The sequence below is a fragment of the Nothoprocta perdicaria genome, unplaced genomic scaffold (assembly GCF_003342845.1).
Source record: "Nothoprocta perdicaria isolate Ctin4 unplaced genomic scaffold, notPer1 scaffold_281, whole genome shotgun sequence".
NCBI lineage: Eukaryota > Metazoa > Chordata > Aves > Tinamiformes > Tinamidae > Nothoprocta > Nothoprocta perdicaria.
The window spans coordinates 771131-791981 of record NW_020455512.1 but is presented as its reverse complement, the minus strand read 5'-3'; the positions used below and the strand labels follow the sequence as shown (position 1 = coordinate 791981).

The following is a 20851-nucleotide window of genomic DNA, read 5'->3' as shown; positions in this document are numbered from 1 at the left end:
GGGGAGGTGCCAGGGGGGTGAGGTGTCCCCAGGAAGCCATGGGGCAGCCCGGGGAGGGACGGGGGGCTTGGGTGCCTCAGTGGCGCCACCGGCCCTCCCGGCCCCAGGAGCCATCACCCTCCTGGCGGCTGTCACTGCGGCTGCCCTGCTCCGGCTCCGACGACTGGCTGCTGTCCTCGGTGCCGCGGTGGACTGGCCGGGGCCAGGCGCCCCGCGATGCGTAGGGGCCGAGGGGGGCCCTGCGGTGCTGCTGGGCCCCGCCTGGGGCGGCCTGTCCAAAGGCGTAGACAGAGCGCTCCTGCACGCGGAGCTCGTCGGCTCGCCGCACCTGGTCCACGCGCCGGCTGCGGCCGTACGCCTCGTACAGGCGGGCAACGCCGCCGGGCGGCTGCCGCCTCGAGGGCACCCCCGGCCTCCCCCTGCCACCGCCATAGCCCTTCCCCTCAGCGCCCCTCAGCCGCGGGCTCCTGGGGGTGCCCCCCCGGCGCGAGCTGGGCGCTGCGGTGGGAGCTGCGCCGTAGCCAGGAGCTGCTCCGCGTCCGGGCGCGCCGGCGGGAGCCTGCGCGGCTGGACGGGCCCGGGCCAGCTCACCACCGCCACCATGGGATGCCTCGGTGACCTCCATCACCTGGGCTTGCCCCACCGCTGGTGCCTCCGCACTGCTCTCATTTCTGCCCTGGCTGGCGCTGCCCTTCTCTTTCCGGGATTTGGGGAGCCCGGTACCCTTCCGCTGGCCCCGGGGGACAGTGGGTTGCGGCCTGGCCCGGTGGCTCGTGCCTGGCACGGGCTGCTGAGCTGCCTCCCCACTGACCGTGGTGCAGTCACCCTCATCCGGACGAGGTGAAGTCGTGGTGCCATCACCCTCCTGCTGCGCTGCTATGGACACGGGCTCCTGCTCCTCATCGGGGCCATCCCTGTCACCGTGGCCCACTGTGGTGGATGCTCCTTCAGCCTCGCCAGCATCTTGCCCGCTCTCGAGAGTGTGCTGGTCACTGTCACGCTCCTCGGTGGCAACTGCTGTGGGCAGTTGGCTGCCTGCCCCTGTCATGGTGGTGATGGCATCATGGCCATTGTCATCCGGGTGCATTGTGGCAATCCCTTGCTCCCCGACATGGATGTTGGCCTTCCCAATGAAGATGTTGACTTCGTCATCTGCCTTGGTAGGGATCTGGACGAGACCTGTCCTCTCCACCTGGGTCGCCCCTCGGGTAATGGTGACGGCACCAGCATCTGGGATATATGTGTATTCATCCACGCCGGCTGCGTCAACTTCCACATCTTCAGTGTCTTCAGTGATGGATGTTAAGGCAGCGCCTCCTCCTACAGTGGCTTGACCACGGTCGCTTCCTTGAGCCGTGCCCAGCATGCTGACATGGCCGCTGCCCTCTTCCTCAGCCCCTGTGGCAGCATCTTCTGCTGGCCCATGTCCTGTCGTCACCACCTCCCAGGCCTGCTCAGCCTCGTGGCTGTCACCGACTGCTTCTCCGGCACGGGAGTTGTTCCTCTCCCTAGGTGCCTCCGGCTCCCTGAGGCCCTCTCCTCCCCACCTAGCGCCATCGGCACCTTCCCGGGAGCCCTCGTGCTCCTGCGTGGCCATGACCGGGCGCTGCGGCAGGACCAAAATGCCGCTTTCTGCCCTGTCCTGGAAATCCAAGTCACCGCTGCCCTCGGCACCGGGAGCCAGGCTAGCGTCACCGCCGCCAGCACCCGCCTCCGGGCCGGGCCAGCGCGCCTCCCCGCTGCCCCCATTGACCGCGGTGCTGGGCGGCCGCCCGTCCTCCGCAGCGCTGCCGTTCTCGGGTCCAGCGCGCTCCGGCAGAGCGGTGTCATTGTCCCCTCTGCGGCCAGCCCCGCCGTCCTCCATCAGCTTCCTTCCCACCTCCTCTTCCTCACTGAGCCGGGGCTGAGAGACGTTGTTTTGAGCAGTGGCCTCTTCCTTCTGCGTGATGCAAAGACGAGAGGGTTAGATCGGAGCGCTTGTTTTCTGCAAGGTCGCAAGCCCTGACTCGCAACCTCCTCTCACCTTCACCTGCGTCTGATTTCGGCGCGTGGAAAACGAGTACACGTATTTAAAGAAATAAAAGCCATGGTTCAGATTGCAGCCTTTCATCAATATCTAGAGAGAGAGAGAAAAAAATATATATATAACATACATATACATATATATAAAAACTTTTTTGTAAGAGCAATGGCAGGAGCTTTTCTTCTGGGGCCCAAGCTCAGTGTCCTTTCCCAGTTCAGCCCAGATCTGGGCACTGGTTAAACTTAGGTGTCCTGGGACAGGTATAGTGGCCATCCCCTTGCAACTGATACAGCTGTTGGGGCCCTCAGCAGGATGGTGCTTATTGGGCCTCCTGGCTCTTGGATGTGGCTGCTCCTATTGACCGGGTTTCAGCTTCCGCTTTCTTTCAGAATTTATCGTTTCTTTGTAAGGCAGCTCATGCCTTGAGCACAAGATCTCATAAGTGACCTCATTAAATGTGATGGATGGGACTTAAAACATCTCAAGTGCCAGAAGACAAACAGCTGGTTAATCATAAAAAAAATTAAAACATCTTCTCCCATGTTACTTGGAAATATTCTGCTGAATTTTGTTACTGATGCATTTCAGACTGAAATATCTTTTAAAAAACCCCACAGAGTAGCTAAGACTTTTAAAACCCGTGGGTGCAATGAACATTTTTGCATTAGGCATGACAGCTTGCAGATGAGATGTGCTGCCCGTATTTAGGAGCTCAACCACACCAGCATGGTCTACTGATGGGAAACGCTGCAAAACACAGGGGAGAAAGACCAGCCCCATCAGGGCCCAAGCCAAGTGTTAAGCACAGAGAAGCTGCAATGTTTGCAATGGTTATGTATTTCTGCAGGTGCTTGCCCTCCCCACCCGCTGCAGGGGAAGAGTTTTGCCCCGGGAAGGGCCGATTTACCCGGTGCTGGCCCACGCAGTTCTCGCTGGGTTTTCCGGAGAGCGGCAGCGGCGCCTGGGGGAGGGAACACAAGTGAGAGCAAAGGCATCACATGCCACCTCTGTCACCCGGGCTGCTATAAATGCCCTGTACAGGTTACCTCTTCTGAAGAAAACAACAACAACAAAAGCTATTTACTACTATTAGGTCTTTGCTCAAGCTATAACTCATCCCGGGCACTCAGCTGGCAGCCCAGGGCCAGCCCTGATGCAGACCTGGCAAAACCTGCACGGGTCCATAAGCGTCCGGGCAGACGTTTGCCAGGCGGGTGACAGGTTGTAAACTACAGATTATAAATTGTATGGGGTGGGTTGCAGCTCTGGAGAAATGGCAAGAGTGTTTAACCAGCTCTGCTCTATGTGAGCATTTGAAAAATAAATCCACAGTGATGAATATCCTCCCTCCGTGCTGCCCTGCTATGGACTGAGCTGTGTGAGCTCTACCCTAGGGAGGAAATGACACACACCTGGTTGCTCACCTGCCTAATCCTACAAGAAAATGAGTTATTATAAGGGTCAGAATATAAAGACCTTGGAGCTCACAGGAAACTGGGTCCATCCGACCGCCCATGCTCCCTGTGTGGTTAACACAGGTGTACTTCCCTGCAATTCCCTTTCTGCGGAGATGCTAAGGGTGCTTCTCGGCCGAAAACCAGAAGAGAGGGGAGGAGCTCAAGGGGAAGGCTTACAGCGATGCAGAGCGGCTCTCGTGCCAAGGCCTAGCTGATTGCCAAGTTTTAGTGGCGCAGCGGGGAGCTTTGGAAACCACAGGCAGAAATACTCACGGGCATCGAGAAGGCCGTGCTTGCCAGGCACATGCAGAGGAGGGCAACGAGCATCTTTGGTGCTTCCTAGGGACACAAAGCAGGCGTTACTTGTGCCACGTGTGACCGTAAAACTCACGTGTGGGAGCAGATGCAACAGGGCCCGAGGGGCTGCAAGGCTCTTGGGAAGACTGGTCTAGGGCAGAGCACCCTGGACTTGCTCACGTTTTTTCCCCTGCTGCCTGCACCTAGCCATGTTTCTCCACAGCTGGATGCTGAACCACAAGCACTATAAATGGAGACTGTAGGTGAGTTACGGCTGCCTCTGCACAGACCTGACCTTTGCTCTGCGGAGCCTGGATGTCTCAGGCGGGACCGGGAATAAAAGGATCAAGAGCGCAAGCTCAGGTGACAGTTTTAGGGAAGTCATTAAAGCTTCTTCAGCTCTGGTCCCGCAGTTCTTACATAGGCTGTTTGATCAAAGCTCTTCTCAGGGACTATATAATGGATACAAATAATAAACGAACACAAAAGTCTGTCAGGTAAAGAAATACCTGGAGTGATTCATGTAGCACAAGCTTCACTTCCGTTCTCCAGCTCTGAATTAAGCAGCTTTCCCAGATACTGACTTTCCTATATGCTGTTTTCAGCAGTAGAAATAAACGGCACGCGACACCTACCCGTTATGTGGAGCACTAAGTCTTATTTCCTTCCTCCTTCCCAGCCACGGCTTGCAGGGCGAGTTGTTCAACTAGCTAATATTGCTACAGAAATAGCAATAGATATTGCTTTGGATACAGAAAGCATCCGAAGGGAATCTGTACGTCGTGAGCGCCCTAGAAAGTTTTCCCACGTGTCCCATCCTGCTTAGCCTATATTGCATACAAAATCCTAAATACTACGTCGGGCTTCTGGTGGCCACTTCCATTGCCCCAGGGAACAGACCAGGAGAGAAAGCCAGAGCTGCTCTACTACAGGAGGAAAATAATAGATTAAAAGATAAAGCAGAGACAGGGTAAGGAAATTACCTTCTGTCGTCAGGAAGTGAGGTCCCTTGAGTGGAGTTTGGAGGCTCGGGGCCCGTGGCTCAAATTTAAAGTTGACGATAACTCCCCGGAGCCAATCAGCTCCCGCACGCAGGCATTTGTCACACCTGGAAGTGCCCACAGATAACCAGGGGGAGTAATTTTCATCTAAAAATGTGCTTGTGGTGGAAGAGAGCTATCAAATGTTCCACCCCGTCGAATAAACAGAAAGTACAGTTTATAAATATCTGCTCTGAAGCCTAAATGGCGCGATAATTTAGCATTGATCCTAGCCCGGCACGCTGCCAGCTGTGTTATTAATAAGGAGAGGGGGGTGCAGCGAGGGGCAGGGTGTTTACTGTGATGGACGTGGGAAAAGGAAGGGCCGTGGAAAGCAAACAGAACCTGTGCAAAGGGAGAGAACAATATAGGGGGTCAAGAGCCCCATGGCGGTGCCCACTTCTGCCGCGACCTGGGGCGAAACCCAGAGCCTGGGGCTTGGCTCCACGATGCCCCTTTGAAGTTGGAAGCTGACCACTTGGGGCATTTACATCGCAAGAAGATTTCAAACGAGCTAGAAAAAAGGGGGGAAAAAAAAGGCCCAAATGGGAAATAAGGGAGCTGCCCAAGGCTGCTGGGGCTCGCGGTGCGGGGCAAGGCGGCGGCCTTGGCGCAGCGCCCGGGCAGGGGAGGCCTGACGCAAGCCCTACGCAGGGAGAGCCCGCGGGGCCCGTGGGAGAGGTGCCCGGCAGCCTCCCGGCCTCCCCGCGGCCCCCCCAGCGAGCCCCCCGGGGCCATCCTGACGCGACCACTGGCGCCCGGGGGGCAGCGAACAATAGGGCTGCCCTTTCCTCATGGCCGCGCCAGGCCCTTCCCTCCCTCAGCCCAAGCTGCTGGCCCGTGGGAAGCAACCTGGGGGGGACCAGCAGCTCTCAGGTGGTCCACAGCGCGCCGGTGCCGAGGGCAGCACGGGCACCGCTCGGGTGGACTGGAAGCGGTTTTGTCACGCAGCCAGTGGCCGGCGAGGGCCGCGTGTGAGAATAGCAACTCATTTTCCAGCTGGGCCTATATCGGGAGTTGAACACAGGTTGCTTTTCTCGAAGCGCGAAGGCCGCACGGCGGCTCTCCTTAAGCCATCGCGGGGCTCGGCCCAGCGCCAGCAAGCTGCTCACGAGGCTCTGGCGGTGGCCTTGCGCGTGAGGCGCTGCCTCCTACCTAGCCCACTCCCTTGAGGGGGTCCTGGCCTCGCAGCTGGAGGCCACACAGAGCAGGGGGCTCCAGGACATGGGACGGTGGAAAGGGCACCAGAAACAGCGGTGAAAAGGGAGCACCCCAACTGCAAATACACAAGTCACTTCTCCCCTCACTGCAAACCTGTTCGCTTCATTTGCTTTATTTTTGATTTGAGTCAGGAGATATAAAACCAGATGAGAGACAGTGTTCAACAAAACCCGCTTGGCAGCCCCCTCGGGCACAGGGTAACTCTTCAAACTGGGCGCAAAACCAACAGACCCCAAGAGCAAATGCCAGGGACCGGGTTGAGCATCTGGGGATGTCTAGCCCAAGCTGCTGCCCAGAGAACGGTGTTGGAGCGGCCTGCTGCTGGGAGGTTTGCCCCAGCAGATGCACCAAGACAAACCAAAGCGTGGTCAGCACACGGCCGAGGGGGGCCCGGGTTTTTGTGTTTTGCAGGCATGGACATGTTGCTTGTTCCTGAGTGAAACCAGGGCAGGAGAAGGGTGAGGAGGGACAGGCGAGCAGAGCTGTAGCGCCAAGGGCGGGGGCTGCCGTCAGCTGCCCCCTCACTGGCTGTAGTAGTAATCTTGGCCATAAACATCATAGCCGTGGCCCTTGTAGTAGCCGTACTCATCCTCGTAGGCCCGGTAGCTGTCCCCACGGGCGTCCCCTCCTTCGTGGCCGTAGTTGTAGTTGCCAGTGCGGCTCTCTATGCCGCTGACCGTCATCTCATACTCCCACTGGTCGTCGGTCGCTGTGGTGGTGTCTGGGGAGCTCGTGTCTGCTGGCGCGGTTGTGGCAGAAAGCCCCTCATTGACGGTGGTGATGACAGCGGTTGTTGCTTCGCTTTCTTCCTCTTCCTCCTCTTCCTCCTCCTCCTCCTCTTCTTCCTCCTCCTCCTCCTCACCAGCCGTGCCGTTGCCTCCCTCTGCTGCGGCGGTGCCATTGCCCTGAGCGCTGTCTCCTTCCGCCGTGCTGTTGGTGCTTGTGCCGTTAACACCCTGCCCGTTCTCCTCTACCTCCTCCTCGTTCTCTTCTTCCTCCTCTTCCTCCTCGTTCTCATCGCTGTCTTCGTTCTCGGAGTCCTCGCCTTCACCGCCCTTGCCAGCAGATTTGCCCAGGCCAGTTCCTGCCTGGCCATTGCAGTCCTGTCCCAGAGGAAAATAATTTGGTATTTCTGCACGATGGCCTTGCAAAAAATAACAAAAAATGGTGCACATTGGCCTTGCGGCTTATCAAAGCCCAAGGGACAGAGCTGAGGCCCTTTCCCTGCATCAAACCAGCTCATCTGGCATCCAGCCGGGCATGAGGAAGGCCTGCACGGGGCCACCAGGAGCTATTACCCGCTCTCTCCCCCCAGAACATCACCCAAGGCCGGGAGCTGCTTCAGCGTCACCTTCTGTGGAGTGGCAGCGGCTCCCCCAGCTCCAGCAGCAGCGTCGGTGGCGGCTCCGTCACCCTCTGCGTTGTGGCCCTCATGGACCAGGCCCTGCTGAGACACAACAGGCTCACCTCCCATGCTTGCGACAAGCGTGTGCCGGGGCCAAAAAGGCGTTTTTTGCACGGTCAGAGGCCCCACAGTGTGGGCAGCACGGCCCTCAGACGACAGCCATGGCAGCGGCGCTGCCTGCACAGCAATCGCCGAGAACAGAGCCTTTCATCATCTTTGCTCCCAGCTCCTGCCCGCAAGGCAGAGCGAGCCCTGCCTCACGCTGCCCGCAGGATGGAACGGTGCCCTGTCACCCAACACACAGCCGTGCCGGCGTGCCCCGAGCCCTGGCTCTGCAACACGGCTCTGCAAGCTGGCCAGACTCGGGGGGGGCTTTTTACCCCCAAAGCTTCCTCTCGCTCATTTGCCTTCCAAAAGGAAACAGGAAAAAAGGGAAAAGAAAAAAAAAAAAAATGGGAAAAGGAAGGGAGATGAATAAAAGAATCAAAAGAAAAATCTCAAAAGGGTTTCAAGTCCCGAGTGGAATCTGTGGGCAGACAGTAGTGCTGACCACAAATTGAGAGGAGCAGAGGCTAAAAAACATGGCATGTCCCCAATTTCTGTGTAGGTTTTCCAAGCTGCTGCCGGGCGGTTTGCCATGACAACGGCCACGCCAGTACTTACCCCCTCATCCTCCTCCTCAGAGCCTTCTTCTTCTGATGAGTCACTGCCCTGCAGAAAGGCAAAGCGCTTTTGCCCGTGCTTCCGAATAATGCAGATGGCCAAAAAAAGCTGGGTGCCCTCCCGAGCATCGCCTCAGCCCATGGCACACGTGCTGTGTCCGGGACGCTTGGCAAGGGCCAGTGATTTCCAGGTCTGGCCATAGCCATAGGGTGCCCGAGGCCATTGGGGTCACAAACATGAGGGCCTCAGCCCAAAGAGACCCAGGCAGGGCAACCTGGCTTTGCAGCCAAGAGCAAGGGAGGGCAGTGCCTGCGACTGTCGAATTTGGGTGTCCCTGGAGCGGGTGGGTGCCCGACCGCCCGGCACTTACCCGATACCTCCTCTGCGGAGGGTACGCATACGCGTACCTGTACAGGTAGTACCGGTGCCTGCTCTTCAAAACCTACCGGAGGAACGGGGCGGGGGGGAAGAGACAAAAACATCTCACCAGGCTGGCTTTTGAGAGTGGAAAAGAAAAAAGGGAAAAGAAGAAGAAGAGAAAAAGCGTCCCACAGCTCCACCCTGTTGGATGGAGCGATCCGAGGCGCGCTGAGCTCCTACCGCGTTTTCCTCCGAGTCGTCCGCCTTGACCCGCCGCAGCCAGCTCTTGACCTGCAGGGCGAGGCAAGGGGCTGAGCACGGGGGACGCGGGTACGGGGCCCTGGCGCGGCGTGGGCCGCGCGGCTACTCACCGAGAAAGCGCAGGCCACCCCCACGAGGCACGCCAGGATGAGCACCGCCCGCATGGCTGCCGCCGGGAGCCGAGCGACCACGCCGGGGATGGGTCTATCGCGCCTGGGAATTAAACCACCCAGGACGTTGACGTCGGCAACAGGAAGACAAGAGGGAAGCTCTAGGGTCTGCCTTGGGCAAACAGGGCCACGGGCAGAAGCGAACGCAAGAAGCCCAGAGCACCCAGGTCTTGTCGGGTAGATCCTGAGAGAAGCACATGGCAGCTTCCCTGTCTGCCATAGCGGCTCGTTCCACCTTTCCCTCTTGTGTCTCCAGCCCAAACAATGTCCAATCCAGCCTTTCTCAGGGGATGCAGCTCAAAATAAAAGCCTAGCTATCTGCCAGCACTCGATATAGGTAGCCCTGTGTGAGGCCAGGATATCAGCCCAGGGCTCAAAGCCTTGGCCACGCCACGGTTATTATTATTTACACAGAAACTTGCACTATCTTCAGGCACCTCAGAAAACAACCCGTATCAACGAGCTGCTCTGGTGATTCAGTAAGGCTCTGAATCTGTTTCCCTTGCTCCCGAGCACTGGTTCTTTCCCCGGCGAGGCAGAAAAGAAGCGGGGGCGCCACACAGCCCCGCTGGTCTCCTCTCCAAAGAGGCTTCGCAGCCAGCCTCAAACCTCAACCCTTCACTCTCCTCCCAAAGCAGCAGCGGAAAAGCAGGGGGAAATAGCAGCTGAGGTGGGAAAGGCCGGCAGCTCGAAAACCACCCTCCCTAAACACAGCAACCTTACCCGCGCGCAGTCCTCGAAGCCAGTCCCCGGAGTGAGCGGACACAGATTTCCTCCGGCCTCTGCTTGCTCGCTGCCACCCGCCTGGGCTATAAACTCTATTTTTGCCCCCTGGCAGCCAATCGCCGCCTCGGCCCGGGTGACGCCAGCCGGCGGGCTCCCACCAGCAAACCCCCAAACTTCAACACTTCTCCAGGCCCAGATTTAGTACATAAACATAAAGCCCTGCCCCGCCGCCAAGAGGTTTGTAGCTTAATTGAAGGGCTGGCCTCAGATGAGCGGGTTGGGAGGCTGAAATGTATAATAAAAGCTCTGGACTGAAATTAAAGTAAATATTGGGAAATCTGTTTTAAGGGATTTGTCTACCTGCGTTTTTGGAAAATTCTGACAGCGTTGGTTTTTTTTTTTCCAATAAAATAATAAAGAATCTCCCTCCCCAATTCCACTGTCATTCACATGCAGACATTAAGAAACAAGCAAACTAAAAAGCTATGCAAAAAAAAAAATCTCAGCAAATGTCACTATCTGCACTAAGGGCCATTTCATTTCTCTTTTGACAGAAACAGGGATTTGCCTCCAAATATCACCTTCACATTCCTGAGAGTTGCTGCTCAGGGATACCCTGCAACATGCCCAGCTATTAAGCTTCTCCCCATCCTCAAAAACACACTAAGTGTGGCCTAGAGGCTCGTGCCCTCCGCTCACCCACTTCAGCTGTTTCTTCAGGCTGAAACGTGGCAACTTTCCATGAGTTCCCAGCAAAGCCAACTCTTAGTGCTTGGGACAACATGCAAAAAATACCCTTGTGGCCACCCAAACTGTGAGGGCACGGGGACCTTCGAGGTGGAATATAGTGGCTCTATTATAGTCCAGGCCCTCTCGCAGCTGCATGGGAATTTGGTCAGGCCACCGGGCTTCGAGTCTCGCCTTCGAGAACCCTTTGTGGGCACCTGCTCACAGCCAAGGAGGGCCTGGCCGGTGAGAAGCCCTCCAACATCTCTCCCAAGGCTGCCCGATATTACCCACGTGGTCCCCGATTCCCAGGCCTTTCTTTGCAGCGTACCAGCAGGATTTCTGTTGCCTGAAAGTGGCTTTTTCGCTGAGGAACGAGTCCATAAAAACAGAGAGTCCGACTCAGCTAGGCCATGCCCCTGGGCCCTACTTCAAGCCGGACGCAGCGCGGCCGTGTCCCCTTTCCCAGGCTCGCACTCAATTCGTTCTCAAGGGTCCCTTGGATAATCCTGCCTTTATTTGCTTGGCCTGTCCCCGGCCAAAGCAAAACCCTCAAAGGGAAATAATGGCCAAACTAAGCATTTCGGCTCCTTTCCAGCCTACAAGCCCTTCACAAAATGGAAGAAATCTGTAAAATCAGTTTCGGCCCTGCCTCCCGCCTGGGGCAGATTGGGGTTGAGATGTACGAGAAGGTCCATCCTGGGGCTGGCTGGTCCCAACAGCGAGGAACCCACGCGCCCCTGGGCGAACCTCAGAGCCGCGTTGCTGCGAGGCACCCTAATTACAAGGGACGTCCCGAGCTGGCCGCGGCATTCCCAGCGGGGCCTCGGGCCAGGCAAACCCACAAAAAGAAAGGAAAAAAAAAAAAAGCAAATAAATAAAGAAAAATCAAACGGCGGCTCCGCTCGCCCGGTGCCAGCGCAGCAGCCCGCGGCCCAGGCAGAAACCGCGGCCTCAGCACAAGCAGCTGCGCCGCCCCTACCAGGCACCCAGCACCCAAAGGCCACCCCGGCGCGGGACATCCCGCCCTGGCTTTTAGTGCCAGCAGGAATGGGGTCTTGCTTGCCCCTTAGACACCCATCCTTGGAGTTGGAGCTCTCCTCCCGCTCCATTTAAGCGAATATTATGGAGGCAGCCAGGGGTTCCTCGCTATGTGGCCTCAGGTTGGGCTTCCCCGCATGGGAAAGCGGCGAGCGCTCACTTCGGTTTAAGTTTACATTTAATTAGAGCTGGGCAACAACGGGGGGAGGCATTTTTTAATCTAATTAAAGGGCTGCTGCTCTAGGCTTTAAAAAAAGAACCCTGCTTTAAAAGGCACGTTTTGCCCGAGATCCCTAAAAAGCACGGGGACGGCTGGGGCCTATGTTTAGCATGTGGCCCACGAAAGCAAGCACAGGCGACCCAGGCAAGGGCCGAAAAGCACCCAGGTCTTATGGCCCCCTGTGTCTTTGGACGTGAAAAAATGACATGCCAAAGCGCCAAGAGCATCACGGAGGAGCTCAGCTCCCACGGAGGCCCGTGCGGGGCTGGCGCTGCCGAAGGGAAGGCCGGAGGCCGCAGCTCCCTGCCGCGAGCCAGGCCGCCACCCACGCAGGTACCCGAAGGGATGCGGCACCCAACTACCTCAGCTGGGGCAGGAGCGAGCCCAGGGCAAAACCCAAAGCGGGGGGAACCAAACCTGGCCAAATTCCGGCTTTCCTGGGCCGGTGGCCCATGTCTAGCATGGGGATGGCGAGGGGGGACTTGGCCCTGTGAGCCTGTGACAACACGCAGGAGCAGAGGCTTATTTTTTAGTGCTAGCTGTTTTCCCCAGGGCCCGATGCCTGGAAGGTGGTTAAAATTGGTCGTCAGCACTAAAAATGGGTGGGTTTGTGCCCAGAATTACTAGCCTACAGCGTGACAGGGTACATTTTTATTTTAATTGCCCGAGTTTTCTACGACTTGACGGTCAGAGCGTCCCTTTTTGGCCCAGGTTGACCTGGCTGCTATGTTGAATTCTAATTATTATTTTTCCAGGGCAGTAAATGAGAAGAGAAGCATCACTGGCTGGGCCCAGGCTGTGGTCAGCGATGTGACAGCCTTCAGGCACCCTCTGCCACCCGATTTCCACGCCCCGGAGCTATTCTGGAAAGAAACCTCAGCTCCAAAAATAAGCAAAGAAAACAAAACCAGAAGCGTACCCGTGGACGGCAGGGAGAGACCGGTGCGCTTGCTGCAAAGGTGCCTTTTCAGGGAGGCACCAGCCCTGTTTCTTCTTCCAAAGCTGAAGGCTTTGACATTAGCCCCAGCTCACAACGGCACTTTAGCTAAACCCGACTTCCTTGCTTAGGCTGGGAAATCACCTGCTTGCAAAGACAGTTCAAGAGGGGAAATGGCATGAAAACCCAAGCAAAATGCTCCTGCACTGCAGGAGCCGAGAGCCAGAGTTCAGCTAAAATGCACCCACGCGAGCAATCAGTGCACGTTTTGGATATATGGGTCCACTGCAAGTAGTTTCCAGGGATTTTGCAAAAGGGTCCCAAAGTGGTTGCAACCTCCCTACTTGCCCAGTGCTGGGCAGTGCAGGAGCCCGTCAACCATTCACCGTTTTGTGTGCTGGTCTTGCTTACCGGAGACAAATTCCATGCTGAGCACAGAAGAATGCAGCCGTTTGCTGGAAGTTAGAATCCTTTTGCCAGAAGTTCCTGGACGGGGGGAGATGCAGCTTGTTACCCCACGTGCTGTTCTGCATTACGTTTGGGCTTAAATCATTGCAACTTGTGGAGCAGATGAGGAAACGCACAGGCACTAGCAGCAAATAGCTGAGCTGGAATTGATTTTGGAGAATCAGTTATATTATATTTATATATGTAGATGGACAGAAACAGATAACTAGATGCCTAAGGATGCAGTCAGTACTTTATATTTCAAGTAATCATCTTATCTTTGGAAAAAAAGTAGTTTTTGAACATATTCAGGCTATTATCTAATCTTGCTTTGCAGTTGAATATTCTGCCAAGATAAGGCATTTCCTTCCAGCTTTGCATTTCTGGGTGTTAAAATAAAAGAAAACCATACATTTTGGAGCACTTAGCCCTGCTGTAGCTTTCTATTCTTCCTTTTAAGCATGAGGTGCAGTTAATTTATCAGTTATGAAGCTTTTGCTTCACATTTCATATGATGGTGTCCAAAGACTCTATGCTCCAACGTGGGCCAAACAGCACAGCCAGTCCTGCGGCTGGCCTGGCCTCGCCACAGCCCTTTTGGCGATGCCACAGGGCTTCCCAGGAGGTTCCCAAGAGGAAAAACCTTCCAGTCCCCGTGCAGGTCGCTCCCCTGCAGCGTGACCTGCGGTTACCTCGGGGCGTTCACCCACCGCGATGTCCGAGATGCGGCCGGGACCTGAGCAGCAGCACCGCTCGCTGGACACGCGTCACTCCACAGCCCCACGTCCGACCTCCAAGCCACCACGCGGAAAGAGGGCAGAAACGCCAGCACTGTCATGTTCAACTCCAGCGCTGCTATCGCGCCCTAGCCCCTTCTGCACATCGGGCATCCAAACAGAAGGGGCTGCCGCGGGGCAAGGCCACCACGGTGGCACCAGGACTTGGCAGGAGCCACCCACCCCTGCCAGGAAGGGGCACGTTGTGGAGCTGACGCACAGAAATAGCAAAAACTTACTCAGGACGGGGAGAAAAAGGGTGTTGCAGGGGTGGATCTGCGCCTACAAATTAAGTTTTGCTATAAGCAGTAAAAAATTATTTAGCTTCTTTTCTGGTTCTTTAATTAGTAGCTGCGTTGCAACACCCGGCAATTACACCGCTGCCCCCAGAGCAACTTGGACGTGTCCCAGGCAGCACCTACCTGCTTGGCCTAATAACGTCCACCACGCAGCTTCAACCCCACACTGCAAAAATGTACAGCTACGTGGTCCCGAGTTCACACAGTCATGCCTATTCTAATTATTTTAAATATTTTCTAAATACTAGCTAAATCGCATAAAGAGGAAAGAAAACAAGTCTAGATGGCATCTGATTTTTTTTTTCCTCTATTGTTTTTTTAAGGCAAATACTGTATTGTGCACTTGTTGCCAGCAGGGGGGAAAATAAAAACACATGCAAAGAATAAGAGACTTTATCGGCGGATCTATTTGGCCACGATCCCCAAGACACCCTGAAGGGCTCTGCAATGACTTTGGCAGAGCCTGACGGCAAAATGCCTCAAGTCCCCTGCCAAATGCATCCCCGGACGCAAACTCTTTGCGACAGCAGCAGCTGGGACCGCCGCGTGGGCCCCGCAGGGCTCCCTGGGGAGCATCGCGGCCTCCGGCAGTGCCAGCCTCCACCCGAGCCCATACGCAGAGCGCAAGGGAAGAAAAGGCAGTTCTCAGGAAGCCCCAAATAGCCCCCAAATTCCTCTAATGCCCCCACAGGTGCACTCAGGCCTCCTCCTTGTCAGGCTGCGAGAGGCTACTGTGTCCCTTAACCGCTTTCCCCTTCCCCACGAGCTGCTACTGCCCCCCAGCTCCCCACATGTCTGCCATCGGGAACCTGGCCGTGGGGACAAATGGGGCTTGGGTGCCCCAGTGAGCAGCTCCCACCCAGCTTTCTTCCTCCCCCTGCTGCCTGGACCCTCTTTGGTGCTGCAGCCCCAGGAGAAGGGAAATGGGAGCAGGAGGTGGACACCAGGACTCGAGGCTGGATCTACTAGCATCAGACTGAGGTGCTGGGCTGTAAATTCCACCTCTTCACCCAAGTTCCCCAGGTCCTTGCACTTACCTGCTGTCCGAGGCACCTCATGGTGGCACGATGGCCTTTTCCCTTGTCCCGAGGTCTACACATGCATGGATTTTAGACATGAGCTACTGAAGAGCAGTGGTTGGACCCACAGCTCCCCAGGCTCCAAGACACCCCGCTGCCCACAACCAGCACGCAGGCTGTCTCCACCGAGGACTGAGGACCCTTGTGGATTGAGAATGGGCAGCTCTCCACGTGGAAACAGCTTTGGGTTTTAGTTCCTGCCCAAGTCTGAGCCCCAACTCAAATCCCTTGACTTAGCCAGGGCAGAAGAATAATGCAATCCTGAATCGTGACTGTTCAGTTTGATTTTTAATATTAATTAAGGAAATAAACAGGATTATTTAATTCCAGCTTTGAAATACAAGTGGCATCAATGCAAAAGGATACAATATAATGTTTTCTGTACATTTATTACAAAATATTACATACATCTCATACTGAAGTGGTACTTCGCACGCTGTGTAACGCAGCCTGAGTCAATGTGCAGTGGATGCATACTGGCTATTTTATATGCAGCACACAGAGTTAATTTAAAGTTCCCTTTAGGATCTCTGCAAAGGGATTTGAACAAAGTGGTAAATAGAAGCAGTGACCCTAGGGAGCCATCCTCTCCCGTGTACTCAGGCCCAGCTCTCAGCAACGCACCCAGAGATGACAGAAGGGATGGAGACAAATGCAAGCTGCTGGCGTGCCATCCTCACCCTCCCTCCTGTGGAGCTCAACTCATGTGCACTGGCACCTGGACAGCTCTAATTCTGCTGTGTTCCCGGTGTGTACTAATTCAGTGTGATACTGTAAACCACCTTCTTCTCTAGTTTTTGTGTTTTCAGGTGTTTCACTTGACATTCAGCAAGCTCCAGTTGAGAGGGTCAGCCCCTACAAACCCTTGTGCATTTTGTCCCTGGCATATTCTCAGGAAGATTTCAACCTGCCTATGATGTAAATAAATTAAATTACTCCTCCTCCCCCTCCAGAAAGAAGTCCAGGATAGATGAGTTCGTAGGGAGTGTTTCAATACCCATCCTGGCAGTCGTTATCATCGTAATCACCAATGTGCTTGTTGTGATGGACACGGAGCCTCCGTTTCCGCTTCTCGCTCTCCAGGCTCCTCGGTAAGCTGTCATCTCCGTGGCTGGTGGACTCGTTTGTGGCATCCTCCCTGGAGTGGCTGTCCTCTTCCGCAGAGTGACTGTGCTCCTCCTCCTTGGAGTCGCTACTATGGCTCTCCGTGGATGTGCTGTCTTCATCCGGCACCTCTTGGCTCTCGTGGGAATCAGTGGTGGGATCCTCCTCGCTGCTGTCACCCTCGCGGGATATGCTTTGGCTCTCAGTTGACTTGCTACGAGATGATGAATCATCATCGGGGACGGAGTCAGTCCCGTCCTCTTCTGACTCCACGGTGTCCTCACTGGATTTACTCTTCTCTCTGGATTCACTCTGATCCCCATCATCATGTTCTGCAGATTCACTGGCAAGCTCGGACCGTTCGCTGTTGTCCTCAGCCGACTCTCCGTCCTCCTGCCCCTCTGCAGATTTGCTGTGTCTGCGCTCATCCGATTGGCTGGGTCCTTCTCTGGAATTTTCTTCCTGTGACTCCCTAGTCGCTTCATCTGACTGGCTGGCAAGTTCCTCCCTGGATGTGCTGTCCACGTCTTCCCTGGAGGGGCTGTCCTCATCTTCCCTGGATCTGTCAGCACTGTTTTCCTTGGATTCACTGGTAACGTGCTCTTCAGACTCACTCTGCTCTTCGGCAGCCTGGCTGTCTTCTCCGGAGTCAGCATCCACAGACTTGCTGTCATCATCTTGCAGGCTGTCATCCTCTTCCGAGTCGCCGGGCCTATCGGGCAGCTCTCGGCTGTGGGACTCTTCCTCTGATTGATCACTGACCTTCAGGACAACCTTTCCTACCTCCCTGCTGCTTTCCTGGCTGCTCTCTTTGTAACGAAAGGCGGCACGGAGCCCTTTGGAGTTGCTGACGAAACCGTCAAAGACGGATGGGTCATCACCCTGCATTTCTTCGTTGTCAAAATCATACCTCTCCTCTTGGCTGCTGCTGTCACTGTCACCTCCCCTTCTGTAGGTTCCTCCATACCTGCTGGCAATGTAGTTTCTGTACTCCCTGTGATCCAGGCTCCTGCTTTCGCTGCTGCTGCTGCTGCTGTCATGCTGTCTTCTGCTCACCATAGTATCCCCATGGTCACCATTTTGGTCATTGTCACCAAATGCATCACGTTCACCTGCTTCAGTGGGGCCTGCGGTGTAAGTAGGGTCTTGGCCGTTGTCCTCTCCCTCATTGTTCTCATCAAAAGTATCATCTCCGCTGTCATCCTCCTCATCTAACAAGTCACTTCTTTCCCTGTAGCCCCCTCTGGGGAAAAATCCAGTGGGTCTGTAGAGGAGCCGATTGCCTCCAACTTTGGAGCTGTCGGACCCACGGCTTTCAGCGCCATAGTGCTCTCCCTTGTCACCATTATCAGCATCGTGCACATCCTCCTCCTCCTCTTCCTCCTGTGGATGTGATAGACCAGATTACTGTGAAGGTTTGGATTTCACAGGCATGAAGGTTTGTGTTCTTCACTACACAAGCTAAGCCTTAGTGTGACTCGGGCCAGTGCCTTTCAATAGGCCTGCAGCACTGAGGAAGTGTCCCTTGGGGAATAATTTGACCCTGGATCCACTAAGTTGAAAGCCTAGCAGATAAAAAGCTGCTACCACCAAATAGACAGGTTGGGGTCACATTACACCATTTGAGCCCTCAGGAACCATGGAATATATTCCCTAAAAGCTCACTCATCTAATTGGATACCTAACATTAGCTACGTTAAGTGGGAATAGAGGACTGGATGTGTCACAAATCAACTCAAAGCAGGACAGGAATTCTTTTCTTTTTGAATTGCCATTTAATTATCAAAATCCTCACTTTCAATCCAAAATCCAGTTCAAGTTTTCAGTTCAAGAACTCCGTTCACTGAAGTAGATGAGATCTAGGGTCAGATTCTTACCCTTCCTTATTCATAGTGAGTTAAAACAGATATTGACCAATAAATATATTGCAGATATTTATATCGAACCCAGTGGAACGATTTGCTAACTAGGCTTAATATGATGCAAGTAAGCAAAATCTGGTTCCATTTCCTGAGCTGAAAACAGCATCTGATCCAGCAAGAAAATATTGTCCTCAAAGGAAAGGTCTGTGCTATGTATGTAACAGCACATTTACTGCTTAAGACCTTTTCCTGGCAGGCAGCTGGTAGAACAAGCATTTTATCTTTCAAACATGTAGTCTTAATACAGAAGAACTCAGGACACTCACCAGGAACTGCTTCTCATGCAGGTGCTGGCCAAGGCTATTCTCGTGCTGGTCTTCTGCCTCATCCAGGTCGCCTGCGTCCTCATGATCGACCCAGTTCTTATCCTGAGCCTCCCTAATTCTGCTTCTCTCAGCACCGCTGCCGTGCTTGGCAAACGCTTCACCAAAATCATTTTCATCTGCAGGATCATCATCTTCAGAGTCTCCCACAACGTCCATCTCTCCTCTTTCTCTGCTGCCATGAGGACTTCTGTCATCTCCATCATCCAAGCCAACGAGCTCATTCATATGTTCTTCACTTGCTGTGTCCTAGATGCAAAACATAAAATATTTTGGGTTAATTAAACGTTGGTGCACATTTACCAATACTACTATAACACAACCTATGGCTTCTAAGTTGTATGAGCACTGAAGACCTTTCTAATTGCTCATGACTCGATACTTGAGGTGTTCTGAGGACATAAGAAAAAAAATCATTATCAAAAAGCAACTCAATTTATTTTGTAGCCTTTACTAAATTGAATAGATACAGACATAGAAGCCTTTTCTGACTTCTAGCAGATGCACTTGGAAATCATTCTGTAAGGTTTATCCACAGAAAAAAAATAAAGGAGTTTTATTACCCTCTGATGAATAAATTCATTCTAAAAGACCTATCATCCTTAACTGCAACCAGATATTACTTAGAACTGTTATCTTAAATGCCTCTTTAGAGATATGCAAAAGCATAACATGGTTTTGAACCCCAAAGAGCCCCAATTATGGTGGTTTGAAGCACAGAAGCTCCACTATTTAGGACCAATGTAGAGTAAGACATTAGATGAAATGAGGATAGAGAGGGAGACCAGACGTGCTCCTGTTCAGGACCAAGAAGGTCTCATTTAGCCCTGCAGCAGGAAGAAATAGCAGCCTGAAATGGTAACACTCCAAATCCACAGAGGCAGCTGGATTGCTCTGTCCTTTGCACTGAGGCAACTGCAAGGGAGCACTCTCTATTCGGGCACTAAAGGAGGGCCATTCAGCCAAACTGGCAGAGCTTTAAACCCAAGCAGGCTCAGGCTAAGGACATCTCTTCAAAAAAAGAGGTTACTGGAGCACCTGTGACACATGGTTATGGTTGGCAATCGTCTTCCCTACTGGGAGGCCTACACATGCTTGCAAAATTAGCTGAAACCATTTTAAGTGCAAAAATCTCTAGATAAATGGGTATAGCTCAGAGAGCCACAGATGCCAGCATCTCCTCGCTTAGGTAAGTCTATTCTGAACACCATTCACTGTGTTTGACACAGATGGGTTTAAAGGCTATTTCTAGTTGAAAGACTGCAGTTAACTGGCTTACCTCCTGCTCCGTGGAGCTCCTGGGATGAGCAGACAAGCGGTTGGGCACCTAAACACATTGAGGAAACAGAGCTCATGAATGAACACAAGTTGTGCAAGGTGGCTCAATTACATCAAAAAGCTGAGGGACGGGGATGAATACTCCTGTACTGGATACTTACGGGGTGAGCGTAGGCTAAAGTCCAGAGGAAGATTAGCAAGAAGACAGTCTTCATGTCGATTGTAATCCCCAGAGCTGCAATGAAGGGGGTACATCAGATCAAAGTGTTTACAGGGGCCCTCAGGCACAATTCAGCCCCACAAAGCACCCCAGCACCTAGAGCAGAGGACAACGCTTTTCCAACCGATGTCATCTCAGCTATCGCTGCCCTCAGTGCCCAGCCTTTCAGAGCAGCTGGACATTTCTCCTTGTGTCGTTAACCTGGTTGCCAGGATCTCTTAAACACGAATCTTCCTCTGATTAGGAGGAACTAACTTAACTTCTGCTATCCACCGCGGGTGGTACCCATCACCCTGGCAGACACCACGCTGCAGCAGGAATATTTGGCTCCCTAGGCTGGGTGACAGGACACTGGCAGCCCAGCCAGGACCACAGCGCCTGGGTGCAGAAGCACTAGAGATCTTCCCTTGTAACTAAGGGGTATTTCTCAGTCTCATTTCACAGAGGCCCACTAGCCAACAGCCTGGCACCACAGCTGCCTGGGTCAGGTGCTCTGCAGGTACCTGTAATTCACTGCGAAACTCTTCAACAAAAAAGAAGCAGAGAGCTAAGCTTCAATATTTTTTTCTCCTTAGGAAGCAATATTAAAATCTTGATTTACAAGAGCCTCTCCTGCTCCCTTCCACAAGCGGCCAAGAAGCCAAACCCCAAAATAATCCAAGGAAACCAGAACCCTTACCTGGAAGAGGAGCTGAAGGCAGCTTTGCTGCGGGCGCTGGGTGCCGGTGAGAGCCCGAGTGCCCCCTGTGCTGGGTGCCTGGGGCTGTGTGTGCCCCGGGGCCGGCGGGCAGGCATTTAAACGCTGCCTCGCTGAGGCCCGGGCCGCGGGCAGCCAATGGCACAGGCGGGAAGCACT

At 54.2% G+C, this 20851-nt stretch overlaps 2 protein-coding genes across 2 annotated transcripts; both read right to left on the bottom strand.

Annotated features, from left to right (window-relative positions):
• Positions 1 to 6559: 6559 nt before the first annotated feature.
• On the bottom strand, positions 6560 to 8891 carry IBSP (integrin binding sialoprotein). The gene is made up of 5 exons (XM_026041310.1): positions 8838 to 8891; positions 8707 to 8757; positions 8477 to 8548; positions 8107 to 8154; positions 6560 to 7141 (listed from the first exon to the last, which is right to left on the bottom strand). Exons 1-5 carry the CDS (start codon positions 8889 to 8891, stop codon positions 6560 to 6562), a joined length of 807 nt encoding a protein of 268 aa, XP_025897095.1.
• A 7043-nt stretch (positions 8892 to 15934) lies between these two features.
• On the bottom strand, positions 15935 to 20107 carry DMP1 (dentin matrix acidic phosphoprotein 1). Its single transcript, XM_026041309.1, has 4 exons — positions 19937 to 20107; positions 19777 to 19824; positions 18441 to 18746; positions 15935 to 17635 (listed from the first exon to the last, which is right to left on the bottom strand). The coding sequence occupies exons 1-4, from the start codon at positions 19988 to 19990 to the stop codon at positions 16139 to 16141; spliced, it is 1905 nt and encodes a 634-aa protein (XP_025897094.1). The 5' UTR covers positions 19991 to 20107; the 3' UTR covers positions 15935 to 16138.
• Between the last annotated feature and the right edge of the window lie 744 nt (positions 20108 to 20851).